This window comes from Pistacia vera, unplaced genomic scaffold (assembly GCF_008641045.1).
Source record: "Pistacia vera cultivar Batoury unplaced genomic scaffold, PisVer_v2 Contig133, whole genome shotgun sequence".
Lineage (NCBI taxonomy): Eukaryota > Viridiplantae > Streptophyta > Magnoliopsida > Sapindales > Anacardiaceae > Pistacia > Pistacia vera.
Window position 1 is genome coordinate 591,163 of NW_022195391.1, and position 18,422 is coordinate 609,584.

At 39.4% G+C, this 18,422-nt stretch overlaps 1 protein-coding gene and 1 long non-coding RNA gene across 2 annotated transcripts; both read right to left on the reverse strand.

Moving 5' to 3' along the window:
* Positions 1-3,437: 3,437 nt before the first annotated feature.
* On the reverse strand, positions 3,438-7,415 carry LOC116122349. The gene is made up of 3 exons (XR_004126877.1): positions 7,112-7,415; positions 3,878-6,699; positions 3,438-3,780 (listed from the first exon to the last, which is right to left on the reverse strand). It is a non-coding gene; the product is annotated as an uncharacterized LOC116122349 (long non-coding RNA).
* A 519-nt stretch (positions 7,416-7,934) lies between these two features.
* LOC116122373 (transcription factor MYB80-like) lies at positions 7,935-17,261 on the reverse strand. Its single transcript, XM_031408234.1, is given in 5 exon segments — positions 7,935-8,652; positions 8,739-8,868; positions 17,130-17,202; positions 17,204-17,224; positions 17,226-17,261. Coding segments are annotated over 5 exon segments (978 nt in total).
* Between the last annotated feature and the right edge of the window lie 1,161 nt (positions 17,262-18,422).

An 18,422-nucleotide genomic window follows, 5' to 3' on the forward strand; every position in this document is an offset into this window, starting at 1 on the left:
CCTTGTAATTGTAATCGTAGATTTTACTGTCTATACAAAGCAAAAGCATCAGATCGCTATCAAAATCATGAAGACGTTTTGCTTATTTAATATGTACTCATCGAGGACATCTTCAATGTGATAAAGCTTGTTCCCTCACTTGTTTAACCCATGTTAAGACACCTTCATTTCCTTCTCCTCCTTCTACAACTGCTGCTCTTGCATCGGCATCCTTGAGGAAAGATCGGACGCTCTCCAATTCTCTTTTGGTGCTTTCAACTTCTTGTTTCACTCTTCCCAATAACTTGATTTCTTCAAGAAGCAAAGAACTCAAGGTTTCTGTCACAATTTCCACTGCAGCCTCGGCCATATCTCTCCTTTTTTACTCACTTGATTGATATCAAACCAGTAGGTCTGATTTTTAAGATGTTTTCACTCATGCACACAATGTTTGATGGCTGAATATGACTATAAATTTTTATTTATAGGAAGCCTGTAGGATAAGGACTCATTACTTCACTTCGAATCTTTAAAATACTGTTCAAAATCCATAGTTGAGACGAATGATAGATACTTAACAGTGACATAAAATTCTTTTCCTTCCATTGAAAAAGTGACATGGAATTTCGGGATATGTTGGGTAACTTTTTGCCAATTTTCGTCTTTCTTTCAACATATGACGAAACTCAAGAAACTTAAGGTTGTTTAAATGTTCAATTCCAGTTGGAATCTCTTTCAATAGTGGGCATGGTCCAATAGTCAACTCTCTAACAATCTTGGCTTCGTTTGTTTCAATTCTCATAATACTACTTTTAGTATTCCCAAAAAAGTTAAACAGTAAAATACTCAAAAACTTTGATTTTCGGGAATACTACTCTCAATATTATTTAACTTTTTTTAAACCCCTTAAATTTAATAATTTAATTAAATACCCCTAAATATTTTTTAAAAAATTACAAAAACACCCCAATAATTCATATTTACCAGATTCCGGCCACCACTGTCGGAAAATGGCCGGAATCTGTTAGGATGGTGCACTAGCGGCTGAATCTGGCCGGTAGTGCACCGATCTAGCCTTTTTCGGTCAGATCCACGGTTAAGGCCAAAGATCTGGCCGTTGACGGCCAGATCTTTGGCCGTAACAGTTTATAACGACGGCCAACAAACGGTCGTCGTTGACCATCAACGACGACCGTTTGTTGGTCGTTGTTGACGAGCAAATACGGCCAGATCTGGCCGTAGATCTGGCCTTTGTCGGCCATATCCACCGTGGATCTGGCCGGCAAAGGCCATATCGGCGCACGACCGGCAAGATCCAGCCGGTCTATAGTATGAAGCAGCTTCTGGTTTGCATCTGTTCCTTTGGGAACTGGTATCTTGATTGCTGCACAAATCTTATCTGATATGCCCTCCACAGGCACAGGGTGAGGAACTGAAAGCAAAGCATGACAATCAAAATCTTCCTTCAGCTTTCTATAAACTTCCTTGATGAAAGTGGTTTTACCTGAGCCACAGTCCAACCACTGAAACCAGCATCTTCCCCGGTTCTCCCATTTTTATGAGATCAAGAAGTTAATTCTACGTTTCTCAATGCCTACTAATCATCAACCATGGCTTCGGGATACCAAACTGTGCCAGAACTACTCAAGGCATGTTCAGGGGGAAGTATGCAAAAAGCATCTAAAATTTTTATCTTTTATCTTGGCTTTGATATTCTCCATGCGAGAGAACCGAGCGACGGTTTTTCTTGCCATTTACAGAGTGAGCCACATCACGAAGAATTGAGAGATTTATGTTCATGAGAGTGATCAGGTACCTCAAGTAAAACTCTTCAATTGCATCCTCTATTTCATATGCTAAATCACGCACTTGTTTAAGATGATTCTTCCCGCAACTAGGCTCGTCATAAGAACTTGGAGAACAGCAAGCAGATGTGTAAATGTTTTTATGGCATTTTTTATTTGGCCCTGTGCAATCTATTGTTTAGCTTTAGTTTGCCATCGTTCTCCTAGCTACGGCCCACCTGCCCGTCTGATCCAGAACAACAATGGTTGCAGTCGCCACATCCCCATGAATTGGAATGTAATTTCCGAGCATAAGTTATTCCTTCAAAATCTGATGAGAAGAAAGAACAGTATAATCTCAACCCCGACGGCTTCATCTTTTTCCTTTGATGATCAGTATTTTACATAGTCTGCCCTGCTGCAAAAATACGAAGACACAGGAGATGAGCAATACATCATGCAAAACTTGAAAGACTCATACAACGTACTACTTACGATTACCATCCCAAGCCAGCAAGTTTCTAGCAGGCTATTGATTTCTTTTTTTCCTTCTTTTGTTCTTTTTCTCTTTTTGTTCTTGTAGAAACATTTACATAACAGCAACTGTTTTTAAGAATGACAATCCCATTTGACTTCCTTAGAAGAATGGACTTAAATAATAATAATCTGAGAATATTGTTAGGAGGGAAATTGAGTAATAGGTGCTACACAGCAGCTCTGTTTCCCTGTACAAGTTAGATAGATAAAGTTAATCCTGATCTATTTATCCAACTCAAAATGCTTATAGGAGTCGACAATAAAGCACTAAGCAGCTGTTGTTTACCTTTTAATATCTTGGCAAGTGCAAAGTTTAAGACATGCCTTCCTCACCCTTTTTCTCCAACTATGCCCACTTCATCACTTTTTCTTCCTCTGATATCGATGAAATAGTTGGATTTCCTCTGCCCTCACGTCTGCTTCACAGGCGATTCCTCGAACATCACCTTCACCAAATCTTCTACTCCATTGGAGCACTTGTATTGGTTGCCAGATTATCAACTGCCTCTCATTATCAATTTATTTTCTCCTGGCTTGATCTCAATGATTGTGCCAAGAATAATGATCTGAAATACAAAAAAATAAGAACAAACCATAGTAGTGCTTGTTGAACACTTAGGTTTACATAAATAACAATTAGCTGATACAAAGGCAGATTATTAAAGAAACATGTCTCTAAAAAGTTGCTGGGCAGCAAAAACAAAGAGCATAAATACAAAGTCAAACACGTAAATCAATTGGCGGACTATTAAGAAACATGTCCCTAACAAAGTTACTGGGTAGTGTGTCAAATGCAAACTGTTAAATAAACGCAAAAAAACAAGAAGCATAAATCAAAGTCAAACACTGTAATAAATTATCGGATAAAATTAGCGGAATATTAAAGAAACATGTCCCTAACAAAGTACTGCGTAGTATGTCAGTGCAAACTGTTAACTAAACAGGCAAAAAAAAAAAAAAAGAGCATAAATGCAAAGTCAAACACTGTAATAAAATAATTAATACCTGTGGAGGTCTTTTGGCGATTTGAAGCAAGGTATCTTTGATTTATTTAATTTCCAACTGAACACTTGGAAGGGAAAAAAGAAATTTCTTTCCTCATCTTTTGGTGATTTAAAATAAATTATCTATGCTTTATTTAATTTACAACCAAACACTATCTCAAAATGCATGATTCCTCAAGGAACAACATAGTGGATATAAATTACAAACACAACTATAACATCAGAAGCAAGACACTCTCAGTTCATATTACAGGTGAATTTAAATGTTAACTCTTTGTCTTGATACCTGATCCCATCATACTACAAATTACCTGGACAATGTAACAAGTAACACATTGACAAATTTGCTAGCAATATTACAGTAGATATTACATTCTCATAGCAAGTATCACATTGACAAGAAATAGCCATTGCCTGATTGATGAATTCGGAAGTCGATTCATCAGTTTATTCTCACGACTGTGTAGATACTTTATCTGTTCATGACAATCATTTCAAGAAAAAAAACAATTGTAATGGATGTGATGCAAAGGGAAAGAATGGTAAATATAAGCAAGTGAATTGAGACATTACCAAAGACGAAATGTAAGATTTAGCAATGGCAGCATGCTACTGGCTATGCGTGGAAGAGAATTAATCAGCACTGACTTTGATGTGACGAGCCTCCAAAGATCGTTTATTATGACTAAGGGTCTATTCTCATGCTCGGGCATACCATGCAGAAGAATTTCTTCCAATTAGATGAGCTTGTGAATTCCTTCCGGGGCCTTGTTCAATTTCATACATTTTCCTAAAACTAGCTTCTGAAGTTCAGGAAGAGCTTATTCCTCCACGACAACCTTGCGTAATTCATTGAATTGTTCGATCTCTAATATCACCAGCTTCTGAAACCGATTGGACTTGAATTTTAACTCTTCCCCAATATACACATCAACCAATTGAAGCTCCAGTGACGAAGGCAAAGCTTGAATAGCCTCAAGAGGGCAGTTCAACAATTTTGACCCTTTAAGACATATCTTAGCGAGACTGTGTACGGAGCTAATCCATTGAGGAATGTACTGTAAACGAACTCCCAAATATAAACTACAAGGGAGACGAGGAGATCTACTAACATCATCCAGCGCAAGAAATTCCTCTTCATTTGTTGATGACACATGTAAAGAGGAAAGATCCTCCATGTTTTGAATTGATGCACACAAATCCCTTCCATGACCACTTTCAAGCTTTGTGATCCCCAGTTTCCTCAGCTGAACCGAGTTTCCCAACTCTCTAATAATCTTCTTGCTTGCCTTGAGAAGTGACAGCTTCTGTAGGGATTCTAAACTTCCAATTCCTGGAGGCATCTCTGCCCTTACATGAGCTTGATTCACATTGATCGAGTCAACAAAGAGGTAGACCAACTTGCGAAGTTTACGGATCTTCTTGGGCAACTTCTTGACACATGTTTGTCAAAGGTCCAAAGTCAAGAGGTTTAGGAGCTTCTTACCAGATCTTGGAACTGTTTGGATCTTTGTATTTCTCAAACTTAGGTACCTAAGAGTGTGCGAGCATCTATCTCATGTGGAAAACATTCCAAAGCTGCATCTTCCAGATCTAAACCTAAAGCTGTCAAGTGGCTTTCCAGACAATAATTGATTACAACTCTCTCCCCCAAATGAGATGAGGGTACGAAAACGAGATAAGTCCGTCCCTGCAGGTAACGATTTGTTGTGAAAATTGTCGATAGATAAGCATCTAGGAGGCTGATCAGCTATAATTCTGTTTCTTTCTGTGAAAACCTGGCTTCAGTTATCTTCCTCGGACTTGGAGATGATAACCTCTCGCGCAAGAGTTTGAACCCAGCAACTTCTTACTAGCCCTTGACGATCCCTTTGAATTGCATGAACTAATTTCATTTGAATGACATTGAGGTATTCATTAGCCATATCCTCCGTTGTCTTGTTCTTCTCTCCTCAACAAAATGTTCAGCTATCCACAAGTTAGCCAGTCTTCCTCATGGAACAGAACGATCCTCTGGGAAATTGCAAAAGTACAAGAAGCAGCGTCTGAGATTATAGGAAAGATGGAAGTAACTTTGTTGTAATATCTTTTGCAGGAATGATAAATGGTCACTGCTTCCTAGCTCATGACCTAAGCTATTATGCAATTTTGTCAAATTCTGATGTAGTTTGCCACTTATTTGACAAAATGTTGGCTGCAGCAACTACTGCTAATGGCAATCGTTCACACCATGTGAAGATATGCACAGGACAGCCAACCAAGCGTTCAGGGCAATTATTTCCTCAGAAGGCCTTATAACAGAAAGTTCCCATCCCTCATCCCGTGTTAGAGCTTCGAGAGAGTACATGTGATTCCAAGGCTTTACACAATAAGAAGCTACATCACCTTTCCGTGTGGAAATAATTGTCCTACTACCAGGGCGACCATCAGGTAGAGCACGCTGAATATGATTCCGCTCATCATTGCTCCAAATTCCATCTAAAAAAATAATGTACCTCTTTTGCTATAAGTATGAATGCAGCTTCTGGTTTGCATCTGCTCCTTTGGGAACTGGTATCTTGATTGCTGCACAAATCTTATCTGATACAACCTCCACAGGCACAGGGTCAGGAACTGAAAGCAAAGCAGACACTCAAAATCTTCCTTCAGCTTTCCATAAACTTCCTTGATGAGAGTGGTTTTACCTGAGCCACGAAGTCCAACCAGTGAAACCAGCATCTTCCCTGGTTCTCCCATTTTTATGAGATCAAGAAGTTAAATTCTACGTTTCTCAATGACTACTAATTCATCAACCATGGCTTCGGGATACCAAACTGTGCCAGAACTACTCAAGGCATGTTCAGGGGAAGTATGCGAAAAGCATCTAAAAATTTTATATCCTTTATCTTGGCTTTGATAGTCTCCATGCAAGAGAACCGAGCGACGGGTTTCTTGTCATTTACAGAGTGAGCCACATCATGAAGAAATTGAGAGATTTTATGTTCATGAGAGTGATCAGGTACCTCAAGCATAAACTCTTCAATTGCATCCTCTATTTCATAGGCTAAATCACGCACTTGTTTAAGATGATTCTTCCCAGCAACTAAGCTTGTCATAAGAACTTGGAGAACAGCAAGCAGATGTGTAAATGTTTTTATGCATTTTTTATTTATTTGGCCCTGTGCAATCTAGAGTTTAGCTTCGGTTTGCCATCGTTCTCCTAGCTAGGGCCCACCTGGCCGTCTGATCCAGAACAACAATGGTTGCGGTCACCACATCTCCCATGAAATTGGAATGTAATTTCCGAGCATGAGTTATTCCTTCCAAATCTGATGAGAAGAAAGAGCAGTATAATCTCAACCCCGACGGCTTCATCTTTTTCCTTTGATGATCAGTACTTTACATAGTCTGCCCTGCTGCAAAAAAACAAAGACACAGAAGATGAGCAATACGTCATGCAAAACTTGAAAGACTCATACAACAGTACTACTTATGATTATCATCCCAAGCCAGCAGAGCTTCTAGCAGGCTAATTGATTTTCTTTTTTCCTTCTTTTCTTCTTTTTCTCTTTTTGTTCTTGTAAGAAACATTTACATAACAGCAACTGTTTTTAAGATCGACAATCCCATTTGACTTCCTTCAGAAGAATGGACATAAATAATAATAATCTGAGAATATTGTTAGGAGGGAAATTGAGTAATAGGTGCTACACTGCAGCTCTGATTCCCTGTACAAGTTGAGATAGATAAAGTTAATCCTGATCTAATTTATCCAACTCAAAATGCTTATAGAGTGGACACTAAAAGTACTAAGCAGCTGTTGTTTACCTTTTAATATCTTGGGCAAGTGCAAAGTTTAAGACATGCCTTCCTCACCCTTTTTCTCCAACTATGCCCACTTCATCACTTTTTTCTTCCTCTGATATTGATGACAATAGTTGGATTTCCTCTCCCTCAGGTACTGCATTCACAGGCAATTCCTCGAACATCACCTTCACCAAATCTTCTACTTCCATTGGAGCACTTGTATTGGTTGCCAGATTATCAATTGCTTCTCATTATCAATTTATTTTCTCCTGGCTTGATCTCAATGATTGTGCCTAGAATAATGATCTGAAAAACAAAAAGATAAGAACAAACCTATGGTAGTTGCCTGTTGAACACTTGAAGTTTACATAAATAACAATTAGCTGATACAATTGGCAGATTATTAAAGAAACATGTCTCTAAAAAAGTTGCTGGGCAGCAAAAAACAAAGAAGCATAAATACAAAGTCAAACACAGTAAATCAATTGGCGGACTATTAAAGAAACATGTCCCTAACAAAGTTACTGGGTAGTATGTCAAATGCAAACTGTTAAATAAACAGCAAAAAAACAAGAAGCATAAATACAAAATCAAACACTGCAAATAAATTATCGGATAAAATTAGCGGATTATTAAAGAAACATGTCCCTAACAAAGTGACNTGGCCCTTAAGATTTTGTTTGCAATAAAAGTGTATATGAGCCTCACCTCACGTGCGACCTCCTAAACTGTCTATAACTAAAACCAAGTAGTTGACTTTGATTACACGAGGAGATGGCTTTGTGTGAGCAAAAGGAGAAAGCCAGCCACAGTCTGCCTTCTTGCCTCTGCTTTATAAGCATTCCTAAACTATAGGATTCATTAGATCATCAGATGGTAAATCCCAAAAGACATAATCTGTATTTTGCATGGTGAATCCATTCCTGATTTCTTTTCCACCTTCGGACTCCTCGCAATTGTCATCTTCAACCTTTTCATGGAGCCGCCTTTGTTGTTCTCCGGCTGTACATGTGCTTCCACTTCCAGTACACATACTCTGGCTCCATGGTGATGACGCAGCTCCATCATTACCAAATGATGTTGTGCCGTAGTGAAATCCATTAACAGATATAGGGAAACCGCTGCAGCCTCCGGCAAAATTTGCCGACATTGCTCCTGTAGGGTCCCAGGGCTTGTTCGAGGGTAGCATTTCAGGTTCTTGTATTGCCCTTGATAAATTTAGCTTGATCTTTTCAATAGTGTCATCTTTTTCGTCATTTTTACTGGTAATGTAAGTGGCTGTAGTGTTCATTGGTGCTGATTGTTGGAGCTGGAAGTCTATTCTTTTCTTAGTTAGCAGGTGGAACATTTCATCTTTGAAGCAGCCGAGGGCTGCTTCCGCAAGGTGAGCCACCTGAGGCGGTGCCAGCGTGGTGGCGATTTCTGCCATCAGGTGGGAAAACGACTTGTGGGTAACCGGATCGATACCCATGCCTGAAAGCTTCTTTTTCAGCTTGGTATTCCAATGATTTTTAACATCATTATCAGTCCGGCCAGGTAGCTGACCTGCAATCAGTGCCCATCTGCATTACACATTTTCGAATCAATCATTTAGTTTTCTCTGTCATTTAGATACTCGCATTTAGAACATGCATATGCATTGACATACCGATTGCCAACAACAGAATGTAGCTGCACAATAGCCTGTTCTTCCGCGTCTGAGAACTGCCCGTGCTTAAGATCAGGACGAAGGTAATTCGTCCAGCGCAGCCGGCAGCTCTTCCCACATCTCTGGAGACCTAACATATCAAAATAAANTTTCTGGATGAAGAAACGTATAGATATCAGATATCAGCAACTATTTTTTAAAGACAATCGCATGGCACCACCCAATTCCGTCTAAGCAATTCTAAAATTACTCCAATCAAAATCCCAATCGCAATTATCGCGCAAAAACCCTACGTGATGCCGCGGTGATCGGAAAACAATCTCGGCCGAGGATGCTGGAGGTTTTATAGAGGGGAGGCCGGTGAAGCTTGGGGTGGAGGCAGGTTGGATTCTGAAGGTGGGATCGGCCGGAATCCGGCCTGAGAGGGGCGATCGCGCGAAGCACAAAACACGCGATTGCCAGTGATTTCCAGGGGTGGCGGGGTGGGGGTAGAGGGGTTTTGGTGTGAGAGGTTCAGGGAATCAGATGATGGTAGCGGGGGTCGTAACGATGCCGGAATCGTCCGGTGAGCACAAAACGGCAGTCGCACAGTTAGTTGCGGGGAGGTGAAAATCCGGCCAAAAAACGGTCGGTAAGGCCGGGTAAGTGTGTGATTCGGGTTACGGTGGCTTTTCCTGTCGATTCCGGTGAAGAATCCGGCAAGAACCAGATATCGGGGCTAGGGTGGATTATCTCCTGCTTTTACTGATAATTTTTTTTTTTATTATTATTATTAAATAAAGGCCAATGCTGAATGGACTAATAGTATTATCCCTAAAGGCTACCTTTTTATCAAAGGTTGATTTTGAAGGACGAATTTGACATTTAAAAATCAAGTTGACCTTTTTGGAATCCACTGAAACTATACGGCATAAAAATTTCCTAAATTGTCTTACTAGCTTTAATAAACATAAAATGGAAAAATAATTTAGCAAAAAAAATAATAAACAAAATCGTCTGTCTAGACGTTGATTATTATTATTATAAACAAAAAATTTCATTTTATCTGAGATAAAATGTAAATAAATTTTATTTAATCAATATATAAAACAAACTTTATTTCTTAGTAAATAAATTTTATTTAATCAATATATAAAACAAACTTTATTTCTTATTAGATAGTAAACTATATATTAACTCCTGAGTCAAGCCCACTAGTCTACAACAGTCTATGAATAGAAAACAAAATCTTATCCTATTTCTACTTCTATCAAGATCATGGATCTTATTCATAATGTTAAGTGTGACTTGATAAAGGAAAGTGATCATATCTCCTTCCTAAACTATAACTACTCCTTCTAGTAGGATTTTGAGTCCTACTAGGATTCGTAGCCCTTGGGTTCCCTATATAAATAGGGGCAAAGTATTTAGAAATCACCTATTAGTTCTATCACTCTCACTTTCAAGGTCTCAGAATATTCCGGCGATATCCCGGTGCTACCAAAGTCCCCACAACCACAAAAGTATCCTCTAGACTGTCAATGGCTTGCATTACAAGATTCTATCCTTGTAATTGTAATCGTAGATTTTACAGTCTACACAAAGCAAAAGCATCAGATCGCTATCANGCTGGAATGATTGCTTCTTTGATACTAATGCTGTTTCTTCTCACAGGAGGCTACTATGTCCAGGTACAAGTCTCGAGTTCTTGTAATTAAATAGACGCATTTTAACTAAACGATTCTTGCTTATACGAAACTCAAAAGAATTCCATTGAGGCAAATACGAATTCTTAAGACTAATTCCGGGACCAGTGAGGACATGAAGTATTGCCAATTTGAATGATAAGTCCATTTACAAGACTGAACTTATACATGTTTTGGTTGCAGCACATACCAAAATTTATGCAGTGGTTGAAGTACTCGTCCTTCATGTACTATGGATTTAGACTTCTTCTAAAAGTGCAATATTCCGGAGATCAATTGTACGAATGCGAAAGCAAAGGAGGATGCCGGACTTTGCAGAGCTCGCCTTCATTCAACACGGTGAACCTGAAGGGTGGTTTGCAAGAAGTTTGGGTGTTACTAGCCATGGCCCTGGGATATAGAATTTGCACATACTTCTGCCTTCGCAAGAGGATTAATATATGCCAACTTTAAACGGATGATAACATTGACAAGATAACATCAAAATAATGAAGATAACAGCTTCTTGAACATGCTTTAATGTTGTAGAATTGTACAAAACTTTATAGAAATTCAATCCTACTACTTTTCAAAGAGCTTTCCTTGATTATAGTTTTCAATGATTCCGTTTTATGTGACACTAACATATAAATAATGAGATTATGTGCTGAAAGAACAAGAGATTATACAAAATCAGGGATGTTTATAATGAACCTACAAAATATGACTTCTTTCAAGTCTGATTATAAGTATGGATTACCCAGCATGCCAGCACGCTGATGAAATATCTTCTAATTCTCGATTCTTTCCATTTTTACTGCTATCAACCAGCAAAGTTAGATTCTTTTGCATCAGCTTCAACACATTCAAGGACCCATTATTTCTAGAATGGAAGTAAGCTAGAAAGAAAGCTTAACAATCTCCTCCACAGGCTGATGAAACAAGCCTTGGACGAGCAAAGAAAAGAGGAGAGGGTAAAGAGTGGCAAACGGGTGGGGGAAAGTGATTTGTTTGTAAAAGAAAGAGAGGTTTTTGTCGGGTTTTGGTGTAAGAATTGACTTGGTTTTGAATAAACGAAGAGAAGAAGAGATTGAAGAAGAAGCCATGGCCTCTGCTCTGTTCTGTTTCGAGGAGTCATAGATTTTGAGAAAATTACGAGGAAACTGTTAATGGGCTGTTGTAACCAAATCAATCAAGCAGAAACGACCCAAATCAAACTCTGATTACAAAGTATAGATCACCCTTAACACATTTATTGTTGCTTTATCGCATACTCAAGAGTTTTGCCGGCTGACTTCCTTTTCTTCATTGTCGGGCATTCTTTCACTTGAAGGGTGATTTTGAAGAGGAAAAGGTGCCCGTGATGAGAATACGAGGCGGACATAGCCTCCTCTATGTACTGCTCTAGCTCTGAATATAACTCACATATATTGATATTGATTTGCAAGATATACTCTGGAGCTACACTTTAGTGAAGGATAAAACGAAGGCTGGTGAAAAGATTCTCAATTGGAGTTCATACAATATGACTCCTCGCCATAGAGGTCAACATAATTCGCAGTTCATCAACCTTGTATGAATGGCGATCTAAACCATTAATTTCACCAGTGTTCAAGAGCTTGATCTTTCTCTCACTATTTCACCAGTGTTGCTTGATAACCTTTTTTCTTCCGAATCACTCATCATATTGAAATTGAATTTCAGTTTCAAGGTTCCTACATTCATACAACTCCCAAAACTTAGAACTTTACATTTACGAGTTCTAGGTGATCAATCCGCTCAACTTCTTTAACAACTTTTCTCAGGTTGTCCAGCCCTTCAGGAGTTGGCTTTACATATAGACAATTGGAATAACTGTAAGAAAATCACCATATCTATTCCCACTCTAAGGACATTGATTGTTTGTCGCAAACTTTCCTCTTTAAAGCCATTAGAGGATTATGTTATTAGAAATTTATGCAGAAAATTTGAGCTCTCTCAAATGCATAAATTGTGCAGCAATAAAACTTTTACCATGTAATTTGTCTTCACTAAATTATGCATACCTTTCCCAAATGAACCGCTGAAGACATAAAGGAGGAGAGCCAGATTTTTATCCAGAGGCACTTGTCCATCTTGTACACGCTGATACCCTCAAATCTTCAAGGCTTTCCTATTCTGACCATAGCAAAAACAAATCACTTCACATCTCTATTGCACTCCTAATGCCACTCTCTCATCTGCTTAGTTTCCGATCTCTTCAAGTAACTTCAGTGTTTGCATGCACCTAACCTACTCTTCAAATTGTTAACAGCCCCAAAACCTTCTTGTATTGTGCGTTACTTCCGTAAGGGACCTTTTCGTCCCAGCGTCTTACAAGAACACCCACAATGTTTTCAAATTCTGATCTCAACTGGGACTCACGTCACAAAAGTCCGTCCAATCAGAGTCTCTAAGTTGAAAGCACGCCTATGGACTTGGTAAAGTTTCTTTAACTTTTGTATTTCTCAACTTAAGTATTGCAAAGAAAGCTTTCCGCTCCATCAGGGAACCATCAAAGGGCATTTTCAAAAATCAAGATCTGTTAAAAGCTGAAATCCAACAAAGTAGTCATGAAAGACTTAGGCAATTTGTCTACGTTCAAAAGCAAAATGGAACGCGGATTTTTGAATGTCGTTTGTCTCCTAAACACACCATTATTGCTTTGTGTATTGACATACGCCAGTTTACTAAAATAACTCAATTTTTAGTTTTCTCATCAATAAGACACGACCAAAAACCTCACTTCCCTTCATGCTGTATTCCTCCTGCAAATTGATCCATACATCACTCATGAACTCTACAAACTTCCAGCTCTTCCAGAAGCGATTCTTTTTCGAAACCTAACCAACTTCTATCAATCATTCTTTTCAATTATGCTTCGCAACATGCTCCGAATGAAGGTTGGTTTGCGATTATGGCAAAGCCTACACTATCCACGAGGCGACTTTAATCTTCCAACATCTTATTTCTGCAGCCTTCGAGAACAGCCAAAATACGATAGACATCGACTTGAGATGTGAAGGAGATCATACATACCTTAGATAGCAAAACTTTGTTGCATCTTTAAAATCGGAATCCATTACTTAAGTTTGAGCCCCAAGCATCAAGTCTTTTTCTCTTCTCCCTTCAAAACATCGTGTCTCTTCCCTGTCTAACCCAAAATTCCGTTTTTGGAGTTCTATGTGATCTCTCTTTTGCGTGCCCCCTCCCACGGGCATCACCTCAGCACTGTGGACACAGTCGGTGACCCGTGAGGTCGCGGTGCGTGCCAAAGGCGCGCCACCGCGGCAGACTGAGCGTCCAATCTCCACCAAAATAGAAAGAAGGTGTGACCAAAGGCTCACAGGAATCAAAGTGTAAGGAGTACGGCGCGTGCGGGGCACGCGTGCGGTTACTGGAGAAGTCCGCAGTAGAGCTGGGCGCATCAGACCAATGCCTTTCTGCAAAAAAGTTTCCCATCCCTCCCGGCTGAAGAACAGGGTTCAAGCGGTGTGATTATAACTATCGAAGCGATGGTTCAGGAGCAATTGGCAATTTATGCTCCGGTCGTAGCAGTCACTCGTACTGTTTTTCTGTTGGTGTATCTCAAGCAAAGCATCTCTACTCTCTCCAAAATTCAAGTTTCTTCCCACTCATCGAACCATCATGTACACTTATCCTTTGAGTGTTCCCTCAACTCATGATCAAGATCCATCTCTTTCCATTTGTCTACCCCATTAGCTGGACCCTTTAAACGGAAATTTCCTGTAAAATTGTCCTTAGTCACGTTCTTCAAGTATTCTTTCCCAACTGTGATCCCAGCCTAGGCAATCAAAATGCTTCTTCCTGCTGTTGTTTATAAACTTTCTCCGCGGCAAGAGTGGTTTTGCCTAGTCCTCCTTCCCCACTATTGCATCACGTACGAATAGGATGTTCCTTCCACCAATAAGAATCATTTTTCCTTAGTAATCCAATACCCAACTGTCAGCGTCTTCAATAACAAAGGAATCAACTCTGTAGTCTGAGGTATAACATTTTGTCCCTCACTGCCTAGACCCTTGTCAGTACCTGAAGCGTGTAGATTGTCTCCTCTTCGTCGTATTTCGGCAAGTGATGTTTGATATCCTTTATCTCGGTGGTGACATTTCTGTCGCAGTTTTACAAATCTTTATTAGTAGCAATGAATTTTATGCATGTAAACCAAGAGACTCTGCCCATGAGGAAGTCTTGGCGCCGTCATTGTGTACTCACCTAGCATGCGTCAATCCGGAAAGCTTCCTAGTCTCCCTCAATTGTTTATCACCCACAAGTTTTTACACCGTCACTGCTCCTGGTTTCTCCTTCTTGGGCAGCGTCTTGTTCACATCCTTGTAGTCAGATCTGTCTCTCCGTTCACGTTTGATGTCTTCACTCACTTTTTGCATTTCCCACCAACGTTGATTTTCTGGACAGAGAAGACGTCAAGATTTGTATTCAGAGTCGACGGCAGCCTCTCATAAGCTCACCTCTTTCTTACTCACTGCACTGATCTCAAATCCGGCAGACAAACAGAGCAAGAAGTAGTTATGAAATACTGAATAAAACACAATCAATTGTGGTGAAGATACAGAACCCATAATATAAGATACAATCTAACGTATGTTGTACTAGATCACATTAAAACAGTGTCTTTTTTCGAATTCAAGTGAACAACAATAAATAAAAATGGATTTTTACATCTTCTAGTTTAGATATAATAATGTAATAGCATTATGCATAATAACTTTTGATGAGAAATACTGAAATTTACTTTGTAGACAGATCAATTCCTTGTACTCCTTTTGCAACCGATTATATTATCTTTAAATATGCACCCCGATCAATAATAATGAATACAACAATCATTACAGATACAAAAGAAGCAATCAACCGAGTGATTCACTTTGCAATCTTGATGAGTTTGAAGCGGCAGGACTTGATTGTTTTTGTGTAGCTTATCTCTGTCATTATTTCTAATCTTCTACCACTCATGGTTTTTAGTCTCGTTGGACATTAACGGGTAAGGTCATAAGTCTTGTGTTGTGTTCCTGGGAAACAAGTAAAAGATTCCCTTTAATTTGTCCCGTCCTAAAATTAGAGAATTATTTAAAAAGTTGGATCATAGGTTTAAATCTCCAAATGTTTTACTGTCAAGACTTAATTTATTGCATAAGAGCCATTTATTTATTGGATAAGTACAATGTTTCTTCATTAGTTCACCAATTATTGAAAATGTTGTGCAAAGCAAACTATAAATACGCAACTTAAACAAATACGTTCATTATTTGGGCTTCAGCACTGTTGTTCTTTACCCAAAATATGTTTATTTAGTTTATTGACCCAGCTTTTATTACTAAAGCTCATCGCCATTCCCTAACAATCATGTCATACAAAATTTTGTTTAGTCAGAAGGATCAAATGGCTAATATTTGAAACCTAGTTGTCCTTCATGAGTAACCAAAACTACAGAATAAAATATTCCTCTCAAGAATCACACACCTGGTCATGCCCTTAAATTTTTGTTGTTTGCAATAACAGTGTATATGAGCCTCACCTCACTTGCGACCTACTAAACTGTTTATAACTAAAACCATAGTTGACTTTGATTACACAGAGAGTGGCTCTGTGTGAGCAAAAGACGAAGCCCACCACAGTCTCCTTCGTTGCCTCTGCTCTTTAAAGCAGTCCTAAACTATAGGATTCATTAGATCATCAGATGGTAAATCCCTAAGACCTAATCTGTTATTGTACATGTGAATCATTCCTGAGTTCTTCTCCACCTTCGACTCTCTCGCAATTGTCATCTTCAACCTTTTCATGGAGCCGCCTTTGTTGTTTTCGTCCGGCTGTACATGCTTCTTCCACTTCCATACACATACCTGGCTCCATGGTGATGATGCAGCTCCATCATTACCAATATTTGTGGCAAAAGCTCGTAGTGAATCCATTAACAGATTATGGAACCGCTGCGCGCTCCGGCAAAATTGCCGAGATTGCTCCTGTAGGGTCCCAGGCTTGTTACGCGGTAGCTTTCAGTTCTTGTATTGCCCTTGATAGATTTTAGCTTGATCTTTTCAATAGTGTCATCTTTTTCATCATTTTTACCTTGTAATGTAAGTGCTGTAGTTTTATTGGCTGATTGTTGGAGCTGGAAGTCATTCTGTTTCTTAGTTAGCAAGTGGGAACATTTCCATCTTGAACACCGAGGGCTGCTTCCCCAAGATGAGCCACCCTGAGGCGGTCGCTGTGGTGGCGATTTTCGCCTCAGGTGGAAAGACCGCGTTGTGGGTACCGGATCGATAACCCCTGGCCTGAAAGCTTCTTTTTCAAGCTTGGTATTACCAATGATTTTTTAACACATTATCAGTCCGGCCAGGTAGCTGACCTGCACATCAGTGCCCATCTGCATTACACATTTCGATCAATCATTTAGTTTTCGTCTGTCATTTAGATACTCGCATTTAGTAACATGTCATATTGCTATGACATACCTACCGATTGGCCAACAACAGATGTATCTGCACAATGGCCTGTTCTGCGCGCGTTGAGAACGGCCCGTGCTTAAGATCAGCGAAGGTAGATCGTGCCAGCGCAGCCGGCAGCTCTCCACATCTCTGGCAGACCTAACATATCAAAATAAAAAAACAACGTATAGTCCACTTCTCTCCCCCAATGGTTTAGAATTCTTTTATATTATCAAGTAAACAACCAGCATGTCTTGGGATGAGGCGCCAGTTGCTGGTGCCATGTTCTGGCATATAAAGAAGCTTGTTGTCTTCATGCAGGAGTCCATTGCCCTCTTTTCAACATTGTCCTTCTCGCACACGGTAATGCGTCCCATCTCTACTTAATCTTTTTTTTTGTTTTTTTGTTTAACACTCGCTGATTTTTAAGTAAATGTTATGGTGGGTTATAGTAAGAGACAAGGGGAGAATGAATTGGTGTTTTGGTCCACTAGAAAGAGAAAGTGCGTGAGTTACTAGTGTGTATATAATATGTAATGGGGGGATAGGAATTTGTTCATCGATTGTTGTTTGTATGAAGAAAAGAGAGAAATGCTAAAAGTGCGGTTATATAAAGAATTCAAAGCTATTGAGCGTGTGAGAGTGGCCTGGTAGCTCACCCACAAGACGCCCTGGTCACTCTCTCTCTCTCTCCTCTTTCATTTACTTGCTTTCAGTTCTTGCACAGGCGCAACCTAATTTTTGGGTTGGCAAGTTGGTGTCTTGACTGAATTCTCAACTTACTGCCCCTGAGAATAGTAAACAATGCTTAACTTTGGAAGTAATAAGAATAGTAAACAGGAAAGATCCCTATTGAAAGTTAAAAGTCTTGTAAATTTGTCCTAGGTAAATCTTTTCTTCAAGTATCTTTCCCACCTGTATCCAAGCTGTCAATCAAAGCTTTGCTTTCTTCCCACTTGTAGTAAAATTTTTCCCGGCAAGAGATAGTTTGCCTACCCCTCCTTCGCCCACCTGCAAGCCTGAAGCGACATATTGCTGTTTCTTCCACCCCATAAATAAAATAATATTTTCTTTTAGTCTACAAGGTATACATTCTCTCTTCTCCACTACCTCTACCCTTGATCTATGTTACCTGAAGCTTTGAATGTAAGCACTGTTGAGGCAAAACCCTAAGTCGATCTTAGCTTAGTTGTCATGGAGGATGTTTCTGTTTTAAAGTTTTAATGGGTTTTTAGGTGTATTGGAAATCAAGATGTCTGAGGCTTCTTGGATATGCAGAGTGAGGTTGGGCCAGTCCTCCAATGCCACTTGTGTAAGAATTTTGAACTATCTGATAGGTTTTCACATTTGTGACATGTTATCCATCCAAATTTATTCTATGTGTTTGGAAAAACTAAATCCTTGCGTGGTGCACCAATACCGACATATATGGTGCCACAAGTCACTGTCAACATGTTACATTTTACATCATACATCTGAAACCATAGAAAAACGAGTACATCGGTGAATTCTACATGACCTACTTCCCTAAGGAGAAC